This window comes from Oryctolagus cuniculus, chromosome 9 (genome assembly GCF_051225735.1).
Source record: "Oryctolagus cuniculus isolate XC-2025 breed Fujian yellow rabbit chromosome 9, ASM5122573v1, whole genome shotgun sequence".
NCBI classification, from domain to species: Eukaryota; Metazoa; Chordata; class Mammalia; order Lagomorpha; family Leporidae; genus Oryctolagus; species Oryctolagus cuniculus.
Window position 1 is genome coordinate 53021813 of NC_142875.1, and position 27491 is coordinate 53049303.

At 36.9% G+C, this 27491-nt stretch overlaps 1 protein-coding gene across 7 annotated transcripts in view; it reads left to right on the forward strand.

Annotated features, from left to right (window-relative positions):
• The window catches only part of DIAPH3 (diaphanous related formin 3), a 544053-nt gene that overhangs the window by 342458 nt on the left and 174104 nt on the right, over positions 1 to 27491 (forward strand). For all 7 annotated transcript variants that reach the window (XM_051850009.3, XM_051850008.3, XM_089303626.1 and 4 more), the window contains 2 exons: positions 1161 to 1284; positions 9417 to 9582. In XM_051850009.3, coding sequence (XP_051705969.3) covers positions 1161 to 1284; positions 9417 to 9582 — 290 coding nt within the window. The remainder of the gene's footprint in view (positions 1 to 1160; positions 1285 to 9416; positions 9583 to 27491) is intronic.

A 27491-nucleotide genomic window follows, 5' to 3' on the forward strand; every position in this document is an offset into this window, starting at 1 on the left:
TGAACATGACAGATTACCTGAAATTACTATATTTGTTTTTTAAATGTTTATTTTTATTGGCAAGATGGTGAAGTGGGGAGAGAAATATATCCCTAGATCTTATATTTGCTTATTCACTTCCAAAATGCCTTCAACAGTCAGGGCTGGGCCAGGCTAAAGCCAGGAGCCCGAAACTCCATCTGAGTCTCCCACATGGGTCACAGGGACCCAGTTTACTCTGGGTCTTTGTCTCCTTCCTCCCAAGATGCACCAACAAGAAGTGGATTAAAAGTAGAGATGTCAGGATTTAAACTGGCTTCCTAATATGGGATGCAGGAATCCCAAGAGTCAGCCTAACCCATTCAACACAACACCTGCCACATTATTTTTTTTTTTTTAAGATGTTATTGATTTATTTATTTGAGAGGTAGAGTTACAGAGAGAGGGAGAGACAGAAAGGTCTTCCGTCCATTGGTTCACTCCCCAAATGGCCGCCATAGCTGGAGCTGGGCTGATCCAGCCAGGGGCTGCTTCTGGGTCTCCCACGTAGATGCAGGGACCCAAGCACTTGAGCCATCTTCTAATTCTTTCCCAGGCACATTAGCAGCAAACTGGGTCATAAGAGGAGCGGCCGGTACTCGAACCGGTGTCCGTATGGGATGCTGGTGCTGCAGGAGGAGGCTTAGCCTACTATGCCATAGCACCGGCCCTGCCACATCATTTTAAACTTAACTTTATATAATTCAAATAGATCCAAAGCAAAATATTTTTGTTTTTTAAAGGAAATCATATAAAGTTAAAGCAAATATCCAAAAAGTTGGTTTGGACCCCGTTTCTTCTTTATGTATTGTTAATTTTCAAAACCTCTCTATCTGAAAAAACTGATAATTTTGTTGCATTTGTAGTGCTTAAGAACTCTTAATTATAAATAACATTTCTTAAAGATGCTTTGTTTGTATGAGCATTTGCTAAATTTCATGTTATATTTCGAAGTCTCCTGTTGAATTTTCCTCATACCTGCATTCTTTTTAAGGAAAGTTTAAAATAACTTTTGTGAAATTCATCTTTCTTATTCCATTATTATTAATGAGGGTTTTCACAAATGTTTTGTTGCTAGAGTGTTTTACCTTTTATATATTATAATTTTGTCCTTTCAAGGCATTTAATACACTCTCTTTTAGTCTCTGTAGAAACGCTGGAAAAGAATTTGAAGCAGATGGGAAGGCAGCTTCAACAGCTTGAAAAAGATTTGGAAACCTTTCCCCCTCCTGAGGACTTGCATGACAAGTTTGTGACAAAGATGTCCATATCCTTTTGATATCTAAATAACTTAAGTCACAAGTCAACTAGAATTACAATTCATCTAATGTTTTATGTGTATTTGCATAGCCAGCATGCCATACGGGAGAAGGTACAGCTTTTGCCTTTTGCAGGGAAATTTATTAGCCTTTTTCTTCATGAATGACTACAAATGTATTTCTATTACTTTCCATTCTTTAGCTCTTTATATTAACTTGAATAATCATATGCTCTTTCATCATTTCATATACCTTATTTCATACTCATACTCACAATACATTGAAAGATTAAAAGTCAGTTTGAGGGAGCTGGACTTTACAGTCATGATTTAGACTTTTTAAAATTATTTCAGGAAGCACATGTCACCTTATAAAATAGTGATAAGAGTTGGTTTCTATTAGAAATTAACTTGTACTCTGCAAAATTTTATTCGTTTAGAAATACTACATGGTTCCATATTCAGAATGGACAATCATTACTTGTGTAAATATTCTTCCAAAATAAAATTGCCTATATATGTACCTGTATGTTTATGTAAATATTTATGTGTGTGAGTATATATGTCTGTACATAAAATAAATAGCTTGAGGCTTGTGCCCTTTTCAACTTATGTTTTTCTTTGTCTTAGTTATCTGTTATTGCTAACTTTGTTCTTAATCTCTAATTAGTAAATGAAGTATATGCTTTTTTTTTCCCTGAAATTAATATTGAGTGGCTCTTTAAACCATTCTATGAAATTAGACACTGATGCCTTTTGTGTTGCAATAAAATATTACTATAATTCATTTGTAAAATCCCACATAGACTTCTGAATTCTGTATGAAAGGATAGCCTACTTCTAAAATGATATGTAGATTCTCCTAATATTTTGTTTTAAACTGAGGTACTTGAAATAAAATGATTGCTTTTCCTCTTTCTGTTTCTTCTGTCCTGAGATTTAGTGATCATAAAATTATTATTTGGCTCATCATAGATGTCATTGTATATGCTTTCAGCTTAATTGTGAATTAGTTCGGTTTTAGCTTCCTTCACTGTCTCTGTCGGGAAATATAAAAATGCACTCTAGCAGCAATCAATTCAGCTAATGCGTTTGTTTCCTTTTGTATCCTTCCCACTCACCAGTCTTTTTTTTTTTAAGCGAAGGATGAATTTGACTTACCCAAATATATTTTTGCAGTATCTTCTCATTTGACAAAGTATACCTTTCAAAATATATTATTACAGTTATATCTGTTTCATCATTGTTGGCCTTTTACCCATTTTGTCATACGAAAATGCTCATATGTGTGTTTATTATTTTAATCAGTAAGTTTGGTTAATTGGAGTATTTTTTATTCTCTAAAGATGAAAAGCATTTTAGAAAATATTTTGCTTACATACAGTTTCTAATAATAGCCTGCGAGTGCATTAATTATGCACTGAACTGAGATGGATTCTTGAACACAGAGTAAAGGTTGTAGAATCTTGCTCACTAGCTGATCTCAGGACGTATCTATACTTGTATTCATGTGACACAGAAAGCTGAATGATGTTGGCTTCTTGAAAGGTATGCAGCTCATGAAAAGCAACCAGCAGGAAATCAGAAACAGGAAGGATGATGCTTTGTTGGAAACAATATTTCATTCTGAGTACAATTATACTCTACGGACAAGAAAGCTACTATATCCTGTCGCTAAATATCACAACCTAGATGCCTCTAATGAACTGATTAGCATTCATGTACCTCTTGGAAGTCAGATATATGAACAGTTGGTGCACTTTGCTATTGACAAAGCTTATAATCATAAATATTCTTTGCTGAGATTAGATTGCACTCGTTTGCTTTTCATCTTAGTTAGACATACTACTTTCGAAGTAATTAAATTCATTCATTGCGAGGCCTTGTTTACTTTAATTAGGACTGACAACAAGTCAGATTTTGAATATTAAATGCATTTATACAGATCTTATTAAAATGACAAATTGTGAGCTTCTTAAATTTTAGAAAATGGAAGAATTTGGAAGCTAAGATGCACAATGAATAATAATGTATTTAACTGAAGTTTAAGTTACTAATGCTCAAACTTTGTTTATATTTTACACTGAATACTTGTTAGTTGAAGCACATATCAATTTTTTGGTTCCTCATCCAATTCTGAAAGAATATATTACTAAAAGTGCATGTTTACAAGTGCATTTTGGTTTAAACAGTATGATTTAATGACTGTTAATCTGTCAATTGTTTTAAATTACAAAAATTAATTTTGGTTACATGAAATTTTACTAATAGTGCCCATTATAATAAATTGTATTTTTATTCTTCCAGTGTATTCCTGCTTTTATATCAATTTCTTAATATAAAAATATGAATTTAGTATGCCTTTAAAAATCATGTACAATTATTTCATATATCATTGACTTTTTTAAATAATAATTGTTACTTTCCAATTGCTAAACCAAAGCAAAGCTATATTTAGAGTTGAATAGCTGCACAGAAATATTTACTTGAAAAATGTGAAATACAAATTTCAGGTAGGGTCATCAGTATCATCAAATGCAAACACTGCATATGAGATATACATACTTATTTAATTATTATTGAGAAAATTTAAAAATATCAGAATTTGTGTCAGATAGTACCCACTCCTTTTTTGACCTTTAAGTTCTGTAATGTTTCTTATTTTAAGGAAAATAAATAGTTCTTAGAACATTGCCCTTGAAATATCCCTTGCACAAGTCTTGCCCTTTGGTTTTGTTTTCTTCTTACACCTCTGCTGAGTCTCTAAAAAGAAGTTTTGCTGTATATTTATGTATTCTTGTATTTCTGACAACTTATGTGACAAGTTACTTCACTCTTTCTCAGGTTATATTCTTTAAATTTCTTTGTTGAAATCTCAGTTGATTTTTGTGCTTTCTTTTTTTTTTTTTTCTCTATATGTCAATGGCTTTGGTATTTCTGAAATACTGGATAAATGCTAACACCATCCCAGTACATTCATTGAGAGACTTCACTTGTTTTGATATTCTCTGTTGCATAGACTACATCAATATATTTTTCTTTAATTGAACTGCAGTGAGGAAGTGAAATAGAAGATTGTAGGGAATGAAATGGAAGTTTGTACAAGACATAGCCCCAGCTATCTGAGTGGGAAGTTGAGTTAGTGGACTAGTTATTGTAGCGAAGGTGCATCTGTTGAGTTAATCATCTCACTTATCCTTCCTCTGTGCTCCGTTCTTTCCTCTTATCCACTTAACCCATTCTTAACAAACTTCAAGACCCAGGATAAGAGGTAGCCAGTGTGGTGCAGCTGGTTAAGGTGCTGCCTGCAACACCTATTTGAGTCTCAGCTGCTCCACTTCTAATCCACTTCCCTGCTATTGCACCTGGGAAAGCTGCTGGAGGTGGCCCAAGTGCTTGGTCCCCTGCCATCTATATGGGAGACCAGAATAGAATTCCTAGTTCCTGGCTTTGCCCTGGCCCAGCCCAGCCATGGCAGCCATTTGGGGAATGAACCAGTGAATGGAAGATCTACTTTGTCTCCCACTCCCTCTCTGTCTCTTAACTCTGCCTTTCAAATAAATAAATGTTAAACGGTTTGGGGGGTGGTGGGAATAAAGAGAGAGAGACAGATTGAATAGCTTGCTTCTTATCCTCAAACTAATTATCTTCAAACTAATTATCTTTTTCTTTCCTGATGTCTTATCACCTTACAGACAGTGCTATACAACCTAGTGCTCACTGTTATTTCATAGTTATGCTTGAGTTGCTTTAGTCTCTTAACTTCTTAATCATGATTTCCCTGACTACTCATCCTGAATTATCCTGTCACTGTATAGAATATTCAAAGTTTTATTTTCTTCATCATGCTTATCACTATGAATATCTCAGTCATTTGTATTTTACTCTAGAACATAGGAAGTGGTCCTCAAAAATTTAATTGAAAACACACATTAGCTTTTAATTCAGTTTTTTTTTTTTACATAGGTAGGTATTGAAGTGTTCTCATGTTTCATGACAGCAGCGATTTTGCCTGTTTTGCTAGATCCTCTTTTCCGAGTGTTTAGAAGAGTGGAATACAGTAAGATACAAGGAATACTTTTGGAATAGTTGGCTTAATCCAGGAAACTTGAAAATCTATTAAAGGTATGAGACTTGGGGCTGATCGAAGCTGGTCCTTTTAAGTTATGATAATGGAAGTTGTAGGCATGGTTGATATGGCAGAAGTGCAGTCATGAGGGTGTGGCCTAAGATTAAATGTAGGATGTATTTATGGTACAGTTTGGGAATAAGCTCAACTGCCAGACAGGAGAAGAATTCCAGGTCTTACTTGTGTTCCTTAGTTGACTTTCACTAAATAGTTGTGTTTCATTGCATGTGAACGAAGATCTGGCTGTCACGTATCTTTCAAATGTGAGGATTATAGTGTCTCAAAAAGAAATTCATTAAGATTTTCCCTTAGCTTGATACATGTAAAGGGAAACAAAACATATTACTGAAGACATCAAGTAGTTGGAATGCATATCAATGTTTTGTAATTAGTGTTACCAAATGTTTGTTCAGTATCTTACGTATAATTTCAAAGGTCCTTACAAATATAAAACTTTATTTTGGGGAAAAATACTTAAAGCCTGATTACTAACTGAAATGGGCATTACTTTTATTTAGAGTTTAACAGTTCACACAAGGATAGCGATGTTTCTTTATTTTATTTGAAAGGTAGAGATAAGAGAAGAAGAGAAAAGAGAATCCATTGATTCACCCCCTAAATGTCTGCAATTGCCAGAGCTATGCCAGGCTGATGCCAGGAGCTTCTTCCGGGACTCCCACTTGGGTGCAGGGACCCGAGGACTTGGTTCAGCTTCTGCTGCTTTTCCAGGTGTATTAGCAGGGAGCTGGATTGAAAGTGGGTCAGCCAGCAAGCAGGCCTCAGCTTAGCCCACTGTCCCACGGTACCAGCCCGGCTTCTTTATTCTTCTGGATGATATTGATGACTAATGTTTTCCATTTCTCATCAGTGCCAATGGTATATGTCTCATTCATGTTGACCAATTATTCTATCCTATCAGTCGTTTTGTAAATTCTGAGAATTTGGATATTTCCAAAATTGTTTCAGTTTAATCAGTTTTGCTAGTCCTGAGGTTCATTCTTGTTATTCAGAGCTCCACTTCATTTATTTTGGGAGTAAATTATTATATATATATTATGATAAAATATTCACATAAAAGCTCTCTAGCTATTAGAACAAAGCTGTCATTCTAGATCTTCTAGATCATTCTAGATCTTGGCCATCTTTCTATTGCATCTTTTGTTAGAATTGTACTGTTTTTGAAAACATGCATAGACTTGTTACTGATGTTTCTTGTAATCTTAACCTGAAAATCTTTCTTTTCTAAAAAAAAAAAAAGTCATTGCTTTATTTCAACCTGCTTGCCAAATGGATTCTTAAGAATGGTCTACTTCTAGGTGTTAGCATGAAATTACTAGTGTTTGTGAAGTGTCTATTATTAACACGCAAATCTTAGAAGCAGTGATATGGGCAGAAAAGGGGCAGCTATAGCACCATACAGTTAGGGACACTCATCAAAATAGTACCCTTAGCTCATTTTTAGGATACATTTCAGAGATTCCATTGGTTTTTAATATGAATTCAAATGGTTTTTGTGCATGTGCATTAACATGTTTATGTGCAGTTTTATGAATAGAAGTTCCATGCTGTTTCATCAGAATTTTGAAGATACCTCGTACTCTTGGCAACAAGTCTAAGAATGATGCCTCTGAGGTGAAATAAGTAATCAGCATTGATGTACTTGCAGTTGACTTGTCTTAATTCAGCTAAGAAGGTAGAACATAGCATCTGGAGGTGACAATGAGAGATGACCATCTTTGCCAGAAATGTGATAGAGACAAAGCAGTACTAAAAGATGAGACTAGAAGGGAAAAATCACAACCTTGTTATAGATCCAGGAGCCTATGTCTCATGACTTTCCAAAGAAGTGCAGTGGATTATAAATGCTATTTCCATTGAAAGAAATGATTATTCGTTAGTCATAGCTGTTCAGTTGAGTAAAGGCATCATACAAAAAGAAGAATTGAACAAACTGCTGAATGATAGGTTTGGACAAGCAAAGGCAGAAAACAGTTTCTTTTTAGGAGTTAAGATTATATAAATAATCTTATATATATATTCTGTATAAAAAATCTTATATATATATTCTGTATCTGGGACATGCATGATTTGAGGTGAGAGTTTATAGATTGAATAGGTAAACCAATTTATAAATTGATGCTGATATCTGATACTTCACATTGAAATGCATCACTACATGTTCCATTTAATGGTAGTTTCTGAGTGAATTTCAAATATGATCTTTACATATAAATTCACATTACCTATAACTTTTCATGAATATTGATGATATACATGAAAACCTGTCATGTGTAACTCCATTCTTATAATTGCTTGTGATTCTGTAGTTTGACTAATTATACTAAATGTTTTGTTGTTCATTCAAGAATTTCAAGATGTTATCATACATAAACACATCGGTCACTGGCACTAGTAACATCTAGATTCAAGAAAGGGTAGAGAGGCATTTTGCTATTCAGATGAATATAAACAGTCATATACAGATCTATGATTTTTTTAAGGTCATTAAAACATCAGTACATGCATTGGAATCCACACTCCCTACCTTCTAATCTATTCTTTCTGAACTACTATATATATATTACTTAGCAGAGTATGAAAAGAAACAGGGATAGGAGGGTAATAGATAACCTGTTGATTGAAGGTAGACTTGGGTACAGGTGAGTTGTGATGTTTGGAATGCCTCATTTTCTTGCTGGGAGGTAGGGTTCTAATTATTGGAATCCTATTGTGTGTCCTGGCTTTACTCCTTACCTTAGTTCTGTTTCCTTTTTCTTTGTATTTTATTTTCTTTCTCAAAACAAGGGGGTTACTTTAATTTCCTTATTTCATCCTGTGCTGGGAAAAACTCTGACCGGAAGAACCATCTTTTGGAAATTCTGGGAAAAAATTGTTATTTTTAGATACGGACATTTCAATTTGATGTATTTCTTTTAGATTGAATCTGTTTTTTGTTTTTTTTTGATTCTTGAAAATGTTATTAATGTCTGTTTATACTTCTGCATTAATCATAGATTTAAAAAAAAAGCTGGCTGCTGTAAGTTTAGCTATGTTTTATTTCTTTACATACCAAATGAACCATAGACAATTGTGAGTGATTCTCGAAGAGTCATCTTTTCAGAGTGTAGGGTAGTGATTTCATATCTGAATATATCAGTATTTTGTTGTATAACAAAGGAGGAAATTCTATGATTTATTTAGAAAATCTAGGTACTATCACATCCACATTAAATTAGTGTACTCAATTTTAGTGTGCTTTGAACTATGTTATAATGAGAAAACATTTCTGTATGAGTATGCATGTGTGAGGATAAGCATAATTTTTAGTCATAATGCATGGAAGAAATTATGTCCAAATTTTCCAAAAATGAAGTTAAAACATTTAGTTTGCTTATATAACGTAAGAAGTTTTTAATGATCCTTAAAATGGATAAAAGGACAATAAAAGTATTTATTTATACTACTCAGTGAACCTTGTGAGTATTAACTCTTTGAGTCCCTGCAACAACACTGTAAGTCAATTGGCAGTGTTATTCTTATTTTACACATGAGGAAGTTGACACAGCAAGGTAAGGGCCTTATCTAGAGGTACACTACTCCCAATTATAGGAGGTATGAATTGACTCCATGTTGTCTAGTTTCACTCAGTGCCTCCATTGCTGATTTCGGTATTACTCCAATTATTCATGCTGAACTATAACTTGCATGATCTGCATGATATAGATTTTTGTTATGGCAAGCTGGAAGAAATTGTTACTTGAAATTAATTAGGAAAGAAAAAATGTTAAAATATATACGTACTTGAGTTTTCTTGTAGTTTTGTCAAAGTTAACTAGAAATTGAATTGAAAATTTCATTTTTGTGCAATATTGTTTTCATTGTTTAAAGTGATTTGTGGGAATGATCATTAGAAATTATTTTGGAATTTCACTGATATAATCACGGTGCCAGTAATAACTGAACACTGGGTTTATTACTTTGTAAATTTCAGAAAGCCTTAACTATACTATACAGCTTTGTTACCGATGCAAAAGAACAATATGGGAACCTTTCAAAGTTACATGCAAACATGGAAAAATTGTACCAGAGTGTAATGGGATACTATGCCATTGATGTGAAGAAAGTGTCCGTGGAAGACTTTTTTACTGACTTGAATAACTTCAGAACAGCATTCATGGTATGCTAAAAATTTAGTTTTTAAAAGTGTTTTTATACTATTCAATCTGTTATTATCTATTATTATTGCATTACTTCATTCCACTCTTGTTGTCTGCAGTGAAACCTACCTTTTCTGATGTTGGAAGTTAGCTTTTAAAATTTCAGGTTTTAAATCTATTGAAAAATGTGAGGTTTGTTCTCTTTTTGGCCTTTTCAACATGAAGCTGTAATCAGAAATTTTGATTGAAAAAGTGACAAATTCTGAAGTTCTTCATAAAGACTTCCTCCTGGCTGATTACAGAGCACTTTTGTAATAAGTTTTTGGCTATGAAATTGTTTCTTTATGCTTAAGATCAATTTGTATTTTTGTGGTATAATTTTACCAAATTCCATACAGCTCTTATGAAGCTTTTTTTTCCTTTTCTTTTCTTAATGCATTGTACAATAAGCTACCTGTGATTTGCCTTTGAATAGATTTTACATTCTTAGGGTTTCCTTTAGAGACTTTAATAGGGAGGTCAGGTCTTTGATGTGGAATCCTTTCATTTAGGCATTAAAAAGATCTTTTGAAAAGTATTAGCTGATTAGATGGGGGGAAAAAAAAAAAACCACACACGTATTAAAGTGAGAAGGCATTGTTGCCTCCCTGTGAAAATGTGATACATTTCTACAATGAAAAACTGTTATTCTTAATAGAAGAGTAAGTCATTTTTATATTTCAGCAAATGTTTGTGAGGATTAAAAAGTTTTGTGGTGTAAAGAAAAGGAAGGTTGAATTTAAAGAGATGGTTCTTTTTAATCACAGGAAAACATCATGAAGTTTATTGGAGCTGGTTATTATCACTTGATTATGATTAGATCACCTTTTACCAAACAGGCATCATTAAAGGAAAATATCTACAGTACCCAATCACTTACAAATCTAGTTTATTTCTTCTAGAATCATTCTAAAATCACAGTGGTTTTTGAGATTATTTTTTCACTATCAATGATGAGTTTGTGATATATTTATGTGCCATGTATTATACAATATATTATTTTAAATATTCCAGTGTATTATTAGGCATTGTGGATAGGTGGAACTAGCAAAGGCTTTGCCAACATCTAAGAGAGCTACGTGTGGTTTCCACACTAGTTATGTGCCTATGTTCCATTTAACCTTTCTGGACCTCAGTTTCCATACTATAAAAAGAGGTGTTAATTCCTTTCTGTTAAGTATTAAATGAAGTAATACATACTACATGTTTATGCTGACTTCTGGCACCTAACTGCCAGGGTTAATTCAGCTTTGGGGTGCTCAAATGCAACACATTCCATGGAAATAACTGGCCCTTGGCTGATTCCTGAGACATCACTTGCAAGCCCAGGAATTGCCTGCTTTATAAATGTGTTTTTTTTTTTAAATCTAAAAACTTGCACCATCCTAGAAAAGTCTATGCTAACAGTGCAATTTATGGAGAACACTTGTTTTTTGTTCACTTGGGGACTTGGGCCACATTGTGTCTTCTCTCTGCCTTTGACATCTTGGTGGGGCTGGACACTTTGAAGACTCCTTTTGAAATCAGAGAATGACCCCCTAAAATTTATATAGAAATGTGGCCCTTTAAAATTCCCCAGAAACGCTATCTGGGGTGCCACATATACTACCGGAATTTGGGATGCCATACGATTTCACCATGTGCTTGCTAATAAATCCCCAATATTAATAAGCCCAAGAGGGTTCTTGCCAATATTTAGAGAAGAATTCTAAATGAGGCAGCATGGTACATTTTAGGCTTTTATTTAGTGTGAAAGATGCATAGGAGAGTGAGAGCTTTATTAAGAGAGAGAGGTAAATCTGGGTTCATACCGAGCACCAGGAACCAGCCGTGTAGAGAAGCATCTAGGCCATGAAGCCTAGGGCGGATGGCCCAAAGGCATGTGCCCTGGAGGTGCGCAGGACTACAGCAAGCCCCCTCCTGGCAAGAGGCCAGGGAAGAAGAGAAGGCCCAGGACACACTGTGTCCCAGGCTTTTAACCCACTTCCAAAGGGGAGTGGTTAATTAACCTGATTGGCTGGTGGGCACCCAGGGGTGGCCAGGTAGGGGCATGAGGTCACACAGGGGTGTGGTGAAGGTATCAGGTAGGGTGTGAGGTCACACAGGGGCGTGGCTAAGGCATGGTATTCCAGCTCACAAACCTAATTGATTTTAACCTGTATACCTGCCTACTTCACTTTTATGCAGGGATTTCAAGTATTCTGCACCAAAATAAATAATTCCAGTTTCCACAAACTTTTTGAAGTACCATCACATTCCTTGTCATTTAGAGTTTGCAAGGGTCCTAGAAGTAGCTGCTATCACAGGTTCATCACACATCAAGCTAAATTAAAATTTTTTAAAGGTTAATATAAAAACTTTTAAATAAAAGAATTTGGAGAAGAAATTTTATTTAGAATAAAAAGTATATAGAAGTCTGAAACGGAAGTGGTTGTATTGAGGTCCTGAGATTTCATGTAGGTATTTATTGTTCTAATTCTTTGGGAAGGCAAATATGGTTGTACTGCTGGAATTGTTAAATATATAGATATTGTTTAAAAGTACGCAGTGCTAATATTGGCAAAAACCTTAACAAATAAATGTTTTGTAAGAGTCCTCTGATCTCTTAGGAGGATACTAAATTGTATATTATTTTGCTTTGTAAGGCAAGGTCACTTGAATGAGTCAGTATGAAAGTACTAGGTCTAGGGGCTGGCGCTGTGGCACAATGGGTTAAAGCCCCATATTGCAGTGCCAGCATCCTGCGTAGGTGCTGGTCAAGTCCCAGCTGTTCCAATCCAGCTCCCTGCTAACACGCCTGGGAAAGCAGTGGAGGATGGTCCAAGTGCTTGGGCCCCTGCACCTATGTGGAAGACCCTGAAGAAGCTCCTATCTTTGGATCAGCTCAGCTCTGGCCATTGTGGCCATTTGAAAGGGAATGAACCAGCAGATGGAAGATCCACCCCCTTCCTTCTTCCTCTCTCTACCTTTCTCTGTAATTCTTATCTTTCAAATAAATAAAGTAAACCTTAAAAAAAAAAGTCTTGAAAAAATAAAGTAATCAGGTCTTTAGCTACAGGTGTAGAATTTTAAATGTACTGAAGGTCTGTTCTGGAGAGCCACATAAATACAAAGGTAAAAATGCATACACATATTTTTAAGAATTCATTTATATTATTTGAGAGATAGAGTTACAGACAGAGAGAGGGAGAGGCAGAAAGGTCTTCCATCCACTGGTTCACTCCCCAGATGGCCACAGTAGCTGGAGCTGGGCTGATCTAAAGCCAGAAACATCTTCCAGGTCTCCTACATGACGGCAAGGGCCCAAGCACTTGGGCCATCTTCTACTGCTTTCCCAGGCCATAGCAGAGAGCTGAATCAGAAATGGGGCAACTGGAACACAAACTAGCTCTGCAGGTAGAAACTTAGCCTACTATACCACCGTGCCGGCCCCACATACTTTCTTTTTTTAAAAAAAATACTGTTAAGATGTTTCTGTTATTATATTTGCTACTGACATTTAGGTGTATTCTTTGTCATTTCCATTTTGTATTTCATGTTGAACCATGTCCTCACTCCACATGTATTCCTTTCTATGGCAGTTTTCCATGGAAGGTTTTCATTCAAGTTCTGACCACTTTAGTTACCAGAGCCTAGAACACTGGCTAAATTATCGTACTTATCTTTCTGATCTGTGGTAGTAACATCTGTGTCTCTAGTGAAGTTCATGACATATAATAGATAAATTTGTTGAGTGGCAGATCATCAATAGGTGACATATTTTAATTGCTAATACATGAGATGCGAACCATGTGCTGGGCACTGTATTCAATCACTTAGTCCTTATAACAAAAATCAGTTGTGATATGTATACTGTTACTCTAACCATTTGATAAGAAAACCAAGGCATAGAGAGATCCTGACTTGCCTCACTACAGAGCTAGCAAAGAATTTAGATACAATGTAGGCTGTCTGACTAGGCTCTGTACTATATATGACTGAATTGTGCTAATTCTTGTTAAATATGCATCACTAACGTAAAACCTATCCTCCTTGGAAATTCTTTTAGAAGTCTACATTTATTGGTTTATGAATATCCAAAAATACTTATATTCAAGATTGTTTCAGATTTTAAGCATAAGCAATTAAAACTATTTATCAAAGCCTTTCCCTTTAACTTTTACTAATTCATATACTCATCACAATTGCTAGCTCACAGCTAATGTGTATATATATATATATAACTCTCCAGGTTGGTTGGTTGGTTGGCTGGTTTGTTTATTTATTTATTTATTGCTTGCTTGCTTGCTTGCTTATAAGAGCATTATTACAATAGCTGTTGGAAGAGCATCTGTTCCAGGCTGCTGCCTCAAGCCATGTAGACCAAGGGGGAAAAGTTTTAAAATCTTGTAGCTTCTCTTGAGGAACAGCTGTTCATTTTGACAGGAGTTTAACTCATCCTTCTTGTATTTAAGAATTCTTAACTGGGAATTCTTTCTGTGTTATTATGTGAACAATCTATAGATAGTATAGTATGCTTATTGACATTGACTACATTTAGAATGACTGATCAACCTCCCCCCAAATGGGAGTCTTCTTTGTAATTTTGTTTAGCATCTTTTTTATGTCTGTTAACAGGAGAAAACCAGGATTAATTCCTATTGATTTAGTGCTTATTTCTTGCTAGGCCATGTGCTCAGTGCCTTACATGTAGTGCCTATGTGGTCTTCACAATGTTTCTCTGAGGTGCAGAGTACTACCTGGGGGTAAATTTGAGTTAGGGAGGTGCTATGCCTTTGCAAAGGCACATTAGAGTTGGTCGGAGCTCAGTTTGAATAGAAGCCTGCCTGATTCCAAAGGCTGTACTTTGAACAGCTTCAAGTACACTGCTGCTCAGAGTTAGCAGGAAAAGTCAAGCTTGTAATTTTCAAGTGTGTTCTTGCTAACTTGCTGGAGACACTAAGTACGAGTAAATACAAGGCATACTTCATTTTCTTACCCCTTGGTACAACATTCTATTTAAGTCGATGGGTTCATGATAGAAGAAGGTTTTCAGGTCTCGTTCTATTTCAAAGCATGAAATGTCCTCTTTATTAGTTATTAATTTATTAATGTGAGGCCTGGTCTCTGAGGTGGGAGACAGGTGACAGAAAGCAGCACATTTCTATAATAGATTTGTGTATTCTGTGGGGCTCATGTGAAGTGTAAAGTTCAGATTGGAAGTATACTCATTATGGGCTGAGTAAATGAGGGACCAACTAGACTTCAAGGTTTTTTTTTTTTTTTTTTTTTTTTTTTTTTTTTAATTTGCTAAGTAGAAAGGAGATAGAAGAAAGAGAAGCAGAGAAAGAGCCCTCACCCACTGGTTCTCTCAACGAATTATCGAAATGGCTGGAGCTAGATTGAGTTCAGGGCCAAAGCTGGGAACCAAGAATGAAGGCATTTTCTAGGTCTCCCACATACTTGGTTCGAACCCATCCACGTACACCGTAACTGCTGCCTCCCAGGGTTTGCAGTAGAGGGAAACTGGAGTTAGGAGCCCAAATGGCATATCAAACCCTGGTATTATAATGTAGGATATGGGCATCTTAGCTGGCCTTTTGTGAGGCTAAACATCCCGCCCAGGCAACAAGAGTTATACCAAGTGAAGTTCATGCCTTTAGTCATGTAGTATTATATAACAGTAATCATCATTTTTCATATCTGGCTGTTTTTAGGCTCATTACATGCCATTACCAATCTACTTGTTATTAATAGATGATATCATGCTTCTACAAGATAAATTGAACTCATTATAGGATTTTTGTTGGATTCTGTTAGCAACCTCATATTCGTTTTATTTTTCATCAACTGTAGCATGTTCATATTTGTTGTTTGACTTTAAACCTAATTTTCCTGTAGGTCATTGGTCACTGTTGCCTCTTGCAGTAAATGTATATTCTGGTCCCACTTCCCATTCATATTAGAGGATTCTTAGTCTAACTGCTTTAGCTTACATGGACTGAATTACACAGTTTGAACACTTTCAGTTCTTATCTTGATGGTGCATCACTTATTTTTTGCTAAGAATTCTTTTGCTCTTTTCTATCAAAAATTGTTAGCGCAGTGCAATACTCTTAGGTACTTAGCATATTTCTCTTGATACCTTCCTTATTTGTTTTAACATCTTGTCTTTGAACAATACTTTCTAGTGTTTTCACCTCTTTATGCCCTTTTGTTATGTCTCCTTATATATAACCTGTTTCAAATACTTTTTCTTATCAAATTTACCTATTAAAACATACTATTTTTGTGTTTTAGTGAGACATAGATAATTGCTATATGGGCCCTCTGAGTTTACAATATCACATGTTCCCATGTAGAATGCATTTTGGTTTGTGTAGCTCTGATTCTGAGTGCATACACATTTTCTTTTGGGAAAAGACCATTTGACATCCTTTTTATTAATGGTTTCTAAAGCCCTTAATATCTGGAAACCCTACTTTCAGGTTAGTCGGCAAAATAAGAGATTGCTACAACACACATACAAAATAGGAGGGATTTGTGATGCCATTATTTTTCTTTCTTGTATATGCATACAGAAATATGTGCCATTTGTTGTAGTGATTAGTTTCCTTCCCATAAAATGCAGTCTCTTCCTCCCTAAAATTCATTTCCCCACATGTTTGACCGTAACTCCCATCTGAATTGTATGATGACAATCAAGGAGATAAATTATTAGCTCTCATTTCTTTACCTCTTAAGTAATTGATGAATTCTGATAGCAGGCCTCACCCAATTTGTTGGTTTGTTTTTGAAGGTAATGTTTTGCTGCTTACCTCCCTAATGGGAAGACAGCGTGTGGCTGAGATGGCAGTCCCAAGTTTAAGCCACCTCTGAAGATTACTAGTTATGTGACTAACTTCACTCAACCTATTTCCTGAGACTTAATAGCATTTGTTTCTTAGGGATGCATTTGAAGATCAGATGACATAATTAACATATACCCTCAAAATAAGTTAGCTATCTACATATGGTAGATTAGTAATTTTACCTTTTTCATCTCTTTTTAACAGGATTGATATTTTAAGTATTTTATCCTTTTTTTATTTTATGCTTCCAAGTAGGATACTGTGAATGGAATAAATAGCTACCCATTTCTCAAGGATGACTTTAGTCTCTAGATTATTTATACATTTTTGTCAAAATTATTTTTCACCAGTTGAAGATGTGTCATTCATACTATTTGCAGACTTTAAGTTGATTTTGGGGGTATATAATTGAAATACTTGTAGTGAACAAATATAAAATCAATTATAACTCATTTAATCTCACTGCATCTGTTAAACAAATACAGTTTGTTATTCCACTGAATTCTCAGTCTAAAATAGTGAATTGCCAAACAAAAATGAAATCATCCAATGAGAGGGTATTTTTAGTGTTAAATTTTCTTGATAAGTAGAACAGCTAGAACAAAACTCATTTTGCCAAATGATTTAAATTACCCAACTTTGATATTTGTCAACTCTAAATGCCATTCATGCTGACAACTGTGTGGACCAACTAGACAGTAAACAGGAGTGTCTAACCACTAAGTATTTCTTGTTTGCTCCATAAATATTGTAAATGGACTTATTTTATATTGTAAGGGGAAAGAAAGTCATGTACAAGTCCTATGGTTGAGTGTTAAGCCTGCTTATACAATTCTAATAGTAAGCATCCTCCATTCCTTATTTCAGAGGATTACCCTTGAAAACGTGATATTCCCTTTTCTGTTATTCACACACAAGAGAAGGGAGAAAGAATGAGAAGGGCACCTACTCTAAGGATACTTTTTTGTTATGTTTTAAGCATAACCAAGTTCACATGGGACATTGAGGGATCTTAGTTGGCTATATCCCTTGGAGAGGCCTTGAGAGGTAGCTTTAAAAAAAAAAAAAGAAAAAGAAAAAAACTTCCCCACCACTAAACCTAAACCTCCCTTTAAGCACTGTATGACAACCACATCATACACAGCTTTGCCTTCATTTTATGCTTATTTTGTGTGATTATACTTTCCATATAGGGCTGATGTCATCAGTAGCACCTTTGTTTTTCTGATACCAGACTTAGGACTAAAAAGCTCCAAACTTAGAAGAAAATATTTTAACTATAGGTTCCTTTTATTTCTTCTTAACTTTTGGTACCTGTTTATTTTTTAAAAAAAATTCAGTTTAGTTCCATACTTAGAAAAATTTGAAAAATTATCACATGTATCACTTTCTAAAGAAAGAGAGCATACAAGGCAAATCAAATTATGCTTTGGGTAAAACCTTCATTATGAACATTCATACTCTCCAAGAATTGATTGGAGTATCATTTACTTGAGAACATTGCAAAAATTTGAAGGAAACACAAATGAGCTCATAACAAAGTGATGAAGGGTCATTGATATGATCTCTCTGAGAAGTTAATCTGTAATTTGTTGTTTCATTTAAGATTAACTATACAGTAAAGAGCATCTTGAAGCTGAAACAGTTGAATCATGTTTTCGAATATTCTAGTGTGCTTCTCAAAGAATAGTTTCCCACTTTCATAAGCTTCACAATCACAAAATTTCAACTAATAATTTGGAGTAAATTTTCTAGTGAACTGTTTTTTGCCATAGCATAGCATATCAGGCTCTCCTAGTCTCAGTGGTACATTCTTTTAACTGGATCTGGTAATACTAGAAAAATCAATCTCATTAATTTTACTGTCATTCTAGGTTACTTCCTAACAGATCTATTGAGCAATATCGAGGTTTCTTAGAATAGACTGACTTTCCATTAAGTTCTTAAAATCCATTTTCCATTTTTTGCTTTTGTGAATATTTTAGTTAAAAAGGAAATAATTTTGCTCAGACCTGACAAGTAGATCACATGCTTTGTATATTGAAGGCCTTTGTGACTAGTATTCATTTTTAAAATATTTTATTTCATGTTCTACTACAGGAATACACTTTTAAGACTTTTTTCAAATTAAAATCTTTTCCATTTATTGCTGAAATTGAAGCTACCAGAAATTTCTAGAAATTAGCCATTATTATTACCTCTTCTCAAAGGTAAACAAACTCCAACCAAAGTGTTCAGAGAAATGTTAGACTTGTACATGGTTGCTGACTATGAGAAAATCTGCCTTGTTTTCCCAGTACCTACCACACACTCACTTGGAAAGCATAGAGATTTTAAGTCGTATTTTTCTAGTTTTACTTTAGGGATTTGAAACAAAAATTAATTACTTAGAGTACTTAGGCAGAATAAAATATTTTTGAAGTTAGTGAAATCCATGCTAAAGAACTTCTCGAGCTTACAAAACTTGAGTGTCCACTACTATGAAAAGAAACATAACTCTGAACAAGAAGCTCATAAGCTTTTTTTTAATTTTTGTTTAATTTTTTTGACAGGCAGAGTTATACAGTGAGAGAGAGAGAGAAAGGTCTTCCTTTTTCCGTTGGTTCACCCCCGAAGTGGCCAAATACGGCTGGTGCGCTGCAGCCTGCATGCTGCGCCAATCCGAAGGGAGGAGCCAGGTGCCTCTTCCTGGTCTCCCATGCTGGTGCAGGGCCCAAGCACTTGGGCCATCCTCCACTGCACTCCCGGGCCACAGCGGAGAGCTGTACTGGAAGAGGAGGAACCGGGACAGAACTGTTGCCCCAAGTGGGACTAGAACCCAGGATGCTGTCGCCACAGGCGGAGGATTAGCCTAGCGAGCCGCGGTGCCGGCCATCTCATAAAGTTTTTCAAATAATTAAATCATAACTAATTATCTAGATTAGTAAATATACAGGATATTATAATATGTTAGAAATGTTGAGGTAGATAGATGAAGCTATTTAAGTGGGCCAAGACTCAGAAATTGAGATAAGTACAGTCAAAAAGGATCTTTAGGAGTCTACTTATATTTTATCTAACTGTTTTTATATTTTATCACTTAATACGATTCTATCATATAAAAAAAGACTGACATCTGTCCAGTAAAGCTGTATTTGGAATATAAACAATTTGGGAAGAATCAAAAGGCACACTGGTATTTTTGGTTTTACTTTTGGGGAAAAATAAGACAACTGTTAATTGTATCATTGAGCAATGTTTTAAGCTAATTTATCAGGAATTTCTAATTTCAAGTTAAAGCAATACTTTGGGGAGAATACACAGGAAACTACACTAACTTTCTCTTCCAGAATAGAATCTCATAACACATATTAGATTTAGAAGTAATAACAACAATGTGCATATATATGTAAATTAAATCTTTAGAGGTATAATAGCTACGCTTAAGGTTGAGAACTACATCTTGCCTTCCATATTTAATTCATCTGTATACCTTCCCTGCCAAATAATCTAGCCGGTATTGGATGAATCCATTTCACTCCCAGTTAATTCAGCGTACCATCATTTTCCAATATCTCTGAATAGAAAGCATTTATATTCTCATAGAAACTATGAAAATTAGCATTCCCCCATATGATTGATAGAAGCATATATAAACAGATGTAACCGAGAAAGTGGCTATCTTTGAATGGTTTCTTGATAAATTGGAGATATTTGGTTAATGATATTTTAATAATAGTAAAAATTAATGATTTTGGCTGGCGCCGCAGCTCACTTGGCTAATCCTCCACCTGTGGCACTGGCACCCCAGGTTCTAGTCCCTGTCAGGGCGCCGGATTCTGTCCCGGTTGTTCCTCTTCCAGTCCAGTTCTCTGCTGTGGCCCAGGAGGGCAGTGGAGGATGGCCCAAGTCCTTGTACCCTGCACTCACATGGGAGGCCAGGAGGAAGCACCTGGCTCCTGGCTTTGGATCGGCGCAGTGCGCCGGCTGCAGCTCACTAGCCATAGTGGCCATTTGGGGAGTGAACCAATGGAAAAAGAAGACCTTTCTCTCTGTCTCTCTCTCTCTAACTCTGCCTGTCAAAAAAATTAATGATTTTATAGTAGTAAAATAATGTTTGCTAACTTTTGCATAAGACTGACATGTATAAATGCCAGGCATTGATTGAATCATGTCCATATAGTCATTCCGTTCTTAACATATCCCTATAGAATAGGTACTAATTTTACCCATTTTACAAAAGAAGAAACTGAGACTTAGTCACATAGCTATATTTCTGCCAAAGAGTTATTTGAACCCAAACAACACGGTTTCAGTTTTCCATCTCATTATTGTACTTACTTTCTAATATCTAGCAATACATTTCAGTTTCTTTGTAATTTCTAAAACTAGTAAAATGTTACTTTTGAAGACTTCCTTGGTTTTCAGTTCAACAGTTTAATAATTTTTTTAAGATTTATTTATTTATGGGGCCGACTCTGTGGCGTAGCATCCTATATGGGCGCCAGTTTGAGTCCCGACTGCTCTACTTCTGATCTAGCTCTCTGCTATGGCCTGGGAAAGCAGTAGAGGATGGCCCAAGTCCTTGGGCCCCTGCACCCACATGAGAGACCTGGAGGAAGCTCCTGGCTCCTGGCTTTGGATCGGCTCTGTTCCGGCCATTGAGGCCATTTGGGGAATGAACCAGCGGATGGAAGAACTCTCTCTCTCTCTCTCTGCCTCTCCTTCTATGCCTCTCCCTCTCCTCTCTCTGTGTTAACTCTGACCTTCAAGTAAATAAATAAATCTTAAAAAAAAATTTATTTGAGAGGCAGAGAGAGAGAGAGAGAGCTCCCATCTGCTAGTTCACTCCCCAAATGGCAGCAATGGCTGGACTGAGCCAGGCCAAAGCCAAGAACTTCTTCAGGGTCTCCCGCATGGGTGTAGGGACCCAAGGACTTGGTGCATCTTTTGCTGCTTTCCTAGGCTTATTAGCAGGGAGCCGGATAGGAAGTAGAGCAGCCAGGACTCGAATTGGTACCCAAATGGGATGCCAGCATTGCAGGGGAGGCTTAACCTTCTAGCCATGGTGCTGGCCCCCTCAACAAATATATTTTATTTTTTAATTTTTTTAGGATTTATTTATTTATTTGGAAGTCAGTTACATAGGGAGAAAAGGATAGGCAGAGAGAGAGAGAGAGAGAGAGAGAGAGGTCTTCTACCCACTGGTTCACTCCCCAGTTGGCCGCAACAGCCAACGCTGTGCCGATCTGGAACCAGGAGCTTCCTCTGGGTCTCCCATGCAGGTGTAGAAGCCCAAGGGCTTGGGCCATCCTCCACCGCTTTCCCAGGCTGTAGCAGAGAGCTGGATCAGAAGTGGAGCTTCCAGGACTCAAACCAGCACCCATATGGGATGCCGGCATTGCAGGCAGCAACTTTATCCGCTATGCCACAGCGCTGGCCCCAACAAACATTTTTAAATGATCTGCTCAGCCTTGACTTTGTATGGTTGTATGCTTACTAACATAAAATCATAAAATACTGTAAAAATACCCAGAAATACACATAACAGCATAGAACTGCCACAATATACTAAAGTACTTAAGAAATAAAAATTTAAGATCTCTGTGTTGTTCAAAGTTATAAGTGAATATATTTATTTGAGAGATGGAGAGAGGCAGAGAAAACAAACCCCTAACCTCTGTTTCACTCTCTAAATGCTTGCCGTGATTAAGGTTGGGGCAGGCCAGACCTGGGAACACAATTGAGGTCTCCCCCATAGGTGGCAGGAATCCAGTTACTTGAAGCATCACTTTTGCCTCCCCTGATCTGCACTTGCAGCAAGCTGGAGTCAATAGCCAGAGTTGATAATCAAACCCAAGTATACCTATGTGGAACAAGACTCTTATACAACTAATTTAACCAGTGAGTCAAGCAATTTTGAAAAAAAAACAAAAACAAAATAGAACTTACTGAAGTGGAAGTGTGATGGAGGAGTCTGAGTGAGAGAGAGGGCAGGGTAGGAAGTATCACTATGCTTCTAAATTTATATATGTGAAAATATAAATATATATATGTGAAAATATAAATATATAAATACAATATTAAAAGAAATTAAACACCAGTGGATTCAAGAGAAATTATAGTCAACTAAGGAAACAGATATTTAATTGCCCAGTTGATCTAAATACTGTGTACTATGCAATCCAGAGAGACAGTAGGATTAGAAGTATAAATGCTAGTTTAAAACATGTTGAATAGGATGTATAATGAATGTCCCAGAGGATGGAATTGAAAGAATGAGGACGATGTTCAAAATGATGGCTGAAATTTTCCCAGCTCAAGAAACCATTGAGGGGCCGGCACTGTGGCGCAGCAGGTTAACGCCCTGGCCTGAAGCACCAGCATCCCATATGGGCGCCAGTTCGAGACCTGGCTGCTCCACTTCCAGTCCAGCCCTCTGCTAGGGCCTGGGAAAGCAGTGGAAGATGGCCCAAGCCCTTGGGCCCCTGAACCCATGTGGGAGACCTGGAAGAAGCTCCTGGCTCCTGGCTTCAGATCGGCGTAGTTCCAGCCGTTGTGGCCAATTGGGGAGTGAAGCATCGGATGGAAGACCTGTCTCTCTCTCTCTCTCTCTGCCTCTCCTTCTCTCTCTCTGTAACTCTGACTTTCAAATAAATAAATAAATCTTTAAAAAAAAAAAAAAAAAAAGGAAGCCATTGAATAGGAAGTACAAATTGTACCAAGGCTGATTAAAACTCAAAAAACACAACATAGTGAAACTGCGGAACTCCAGTGACAAAAGCCTCTGAAGCAGCCAGAAAGAAAAGACTCCCAATGTAACTAGGGATTAGTAGTCACAATAAAAGTTGAAGCCAAATATAAGTCAGGTATCTCGAAGTGATGAGGAGAAAGTAAATGTTCTTCCAATTTAAGGCAGCTTTTTTATATAGAGAAAGGGTGGAATTGAACTATTTGTATATCAACAGGAAATAAGGTTGTTTTCCAGCAACATCCTTTTGTTAACGGATCTTTTGAAACAAGGATTGGCAGTTTTTTTCTTAACTGCACAGATAGTAAATATTTCAGGTTTGCAGGCCATCCAGTCTCTGCTGTAAGTGTTCAACTTGAAGCACCCATGGACAACATGCAAATAAGTGGGTATGACTCTCTTCTAAATACAAAAGAGGGAGACTATGTTAATAAGGAAAATAGACTTACGGCAAACATGTTAATTCATAATGATAAAAAGTGTGTTTCATTTGAAAAGTAGAAAAACTAAAAAATTGTATAGTGATAATAATTTAGCCCACAAAGGACCATGTGAAACTGATAAAGTATAGGAATAAGTTGACAAAGTTAGCATTCACAATAGCTACAATAAATAAATAAAGTAACATACATACATACATACCTTGGAGTAAATTTAGCCAAGATTGTGAAAGATCTCTATAGCGAAAACTAGGTAACACTAACGAAAGAAGACAAAAACGTGGAAAAATCTTCCATGTTCATGGAGTGGAAGGCTATTATGAAAATGCCCATCCTACCCAAATCCATTAATGGATTCCATGCAGTCCCCGTCAAAATTCCAGTAACATTCTTCACAGACTTTTTCTTTCTTACAAAGATTACTTATTGGAAAGACAGTTTACAGAGAAGGAATCTTGGATCCATTGGTTCACTCCGCAAATGGCTGCAACAGCCAGAGCATTGCTGACTGAAGCCAGGAGCCAGTAGCTTCTTCCAAGTCTCCCGTGTGGATGTAGGAGGCTAAGAATTTGGGTCATCCTCTGTTGATTTCTCAGGTACTTTAGCAGGGAGCTGGATCAGAAGTGGAGCAGCCAGGTCTTGAACCAGTGGCCTTATGGGATGCTGGCATCACAGTCGGAGCTTTACCTGCTGTATCACAATGCTGGCCCCTTCACAGACTTTTTAAACATGGTGTAAAAAGAGCCAGCCATGAGGGAAAAGAGATTTTAAGTTTTAGGTACTTCTATTTACTGAAAGACAACATAAAACACAAGGAGAGTTACAATCCAGGATTGTATTTACCCAACCTAAAACTAGCAAAGGATTAGTGTGTGACTATTTACAGAACTAGATATTCTTAAGAATTAGGTAACCTAATGCAAAAGTGGTAAAAATTTAGCAATAGGCAATTCACAGAATAGAAAATACAAATGTTTTATATGATGTGAGAGGATGCATGAGTTAATTATTCATTGTGGAAATACAATTTAAAAACAAGTCAAGAGACTATATATATCTGTTAAAAGGGAAAGAATTAAGGAAGGCTGAGATAAGCTAGTAGTAATAGTATACATTGGTAAAACCAAAGAATAAAGATTCATACAATCTTTTTGTTTATCAACTCTACCACCCTAGAGATCTGTGGCTTTCAATCTGTTTTGATCATGGTCCACATTGTTCAATAATATTTTACAATGAGAGTATTCTTATGTATATTTTTAGAACACAAAGCTTTAACAAATAATACTTAGCCTTACTGCTGTGTTACACTCAAAAGCTGTCAACAGTATCTAAACTGACTTAGGAACCAAGTAATGGAAACTGCTATTAAAGAATTCTTACACACAGGGACATTTACAGAAATGTTCATATCTGTATTGTTCCTCATAGCTAAAATGTGAAAAGAACTCAATTCTCACTGATAGGCGAGGAGAGTAAATAAAAAACAATTTAATATTATAGGCAATAAAAATCAAATACCATTTATATATAAAAATATGAATGTATCCTAGAAAAAAATATTGAATGAAAACAAGTTAGACTTGGTATCATCGAGGATGATACCATTTTCATAAAACTCAAAGATAATGTTCAGGATAATAATAGCCACAATTTACAAAGCATTAGTCTTTGCAAAACATTCTAAAATTTTATATATATATATAAAATATCTTATATACTATATATGTTATAATACAAATATAATTTTATATATACACACATAATCATTTACCTTTACTGGCTTTGGGACATTTTGATTTCTTTGAGAAGAAAACATGTTACATAGTGCTGTCATATACGTTTACACTAGTCACAGTAAAGTTCTTATTACATAAAAATTGGGAAATAATAAGCTCATATGTTCTCTTTCCGGAACACACACAAGTACATACACATGCATTCCTCAACACATATTAACACATATTAGCAAATGTATTTTGTTAATATATCTGGATTTTTCAGTCTGCTGTTACCATAAAAATTATTTGAGCCCTGGGCGTTCAGGTAGGTTATTGACTGCCTTTGAAATAAACAGGCAAAATAAGAGTGTAGTTTTGAAACCCTCTGTGGTCACCGCTAGGGACAGTGGTCAAAGCCCAGGGATCTTTTGGATAAGGGATGTATCAGACTGCACCTGGGAAGTTACTGCTCAAAGAGTTCCTCTTAGAAAATATCTAGCTGTTGGGGCCTGTACGGTGGCTCACTTGGTTAATCCTCCGCCTGTGGTTAATCCTCCACCTGCGGCGCTGGCATCCCATATGGATGCCGGGTTCTAGTCCCAGTTGCTCTTCTTCCAGTCCAGCTGTCTGCTGTGGCCCAAGTTCTTGGGCCCCTGCACCCATGTGGGAGACCAGGAGGAAGCACCTGGCTCCTGGCTTCCAGTCTGCGCAGTGCCAGCCATGGTGGTCATTTGCGGGGTGAACCAACGGAAGGAAGACCTTTCTATCTCTCTCTCACTGTCTAACTCTGTCAAATAAATAAAATAAAAATTAAATAGAAAATCTCTAGCTGCAAGTAGTTGCAGGGCCGTGTATTTGCCAATCTGCATGTAGAAAAGCAGGTCGAGAATAAGATGGCTTTTCAGAAAATTGATCTTATAGCCAACTATCTCTGGCTTTGAATGTAGGACCAAAGCAACTAAGAGGAGGCTATATCCTGAATAATATCATAATGTCATTAAACATTCAGCTCTTCCATTTTAGGCTACTTTTATTTCTTTGGAATAAAAGAAATATCTCGATCTACTATTTGATCTGGGATGTTAGTTTGCCTAAATACTTATTACAATGCTGTCTATTGCTATTTTTCCAGCTAACATTCTCATAGTTAAAATTTCAGAATGTGTTGTAAATAAGATAGACTTTTAAATGAAAATCAGTAGTGCATGTTCCGTAAAACAAAAACCGTTTTAAGAACCCCAGGCCGGGCCACAGCTGCATCGCAGCCCCTGGGCCGCCCACTCTGGCCTGACCCTGGGCAGGCGCCTAGGGCCCATCAGTGATGCGCGGCCTCAACGGCCTTCGCGCCGGCGCCATGAGCTCGGCCCAAGGATGGCCTCCATGCTAGACATTGTCATCATTGCAGGCGTGATCGTCTCTATGGCCCTCGTCCTGATCTGCCTCATCCTCGTCATGCTACACTACCTGTACCGGCACAAGGGCACGTACCACACCAATGAGACCAAGGGCATGGAGTTCGCCGAGAGTGCTCACGCAGCTCTGTAGGGCTGCCTCCCGCTCCAGGACGCCCGCGGCAGCCGCAGAAAGCAGTACTTGATCTGAAGGGGGCCCCCAGTTGACCTCCCTGAACGCTTCCTCCACCTTCGGGACGGAAGATGCACCTCGCCACCCACCGCTGCACCCGACACCACCAGACAGACTCAAACGCCCCCACTTCATCCCAAGGCACCCGCCTAGGAAGCCGAGGTGCCTGCTGAGGAAGGAAAGCCCGAGGGCTCAAGCTAGGAGAGGTCCGATCCAGACAGAGTGGCCACCGCAGGAGGCCAGCCTGTGTTCCGGCAGGCAGAGAGAGAATCCCGGCACACAAGTTTCCCTGGGTGGTGCCAGGTGTCATTCAGCAGCCTCAAAGTCTCTGGTGACTGTAACCCGGTGGGTGGGCAGCTGAGCCCCCGGAAGAAGGGACTTGATTCATCAGAGCATTGACTGGGGATTGTGGCATCAAATGCCAGTCTTTGACATTTGGGGGCAACAGCAGGCGCCACGCCCGAAAGGTAGCTTTGCCTGTTTCCCATTGGCCTAGCCCAAAATATTTGAAAATAAATTTGAAATGTAGCTGCGAAAAAGGAAATGAAACTACTCCAGACCTTATTTCTAAATGTAAACATTCTT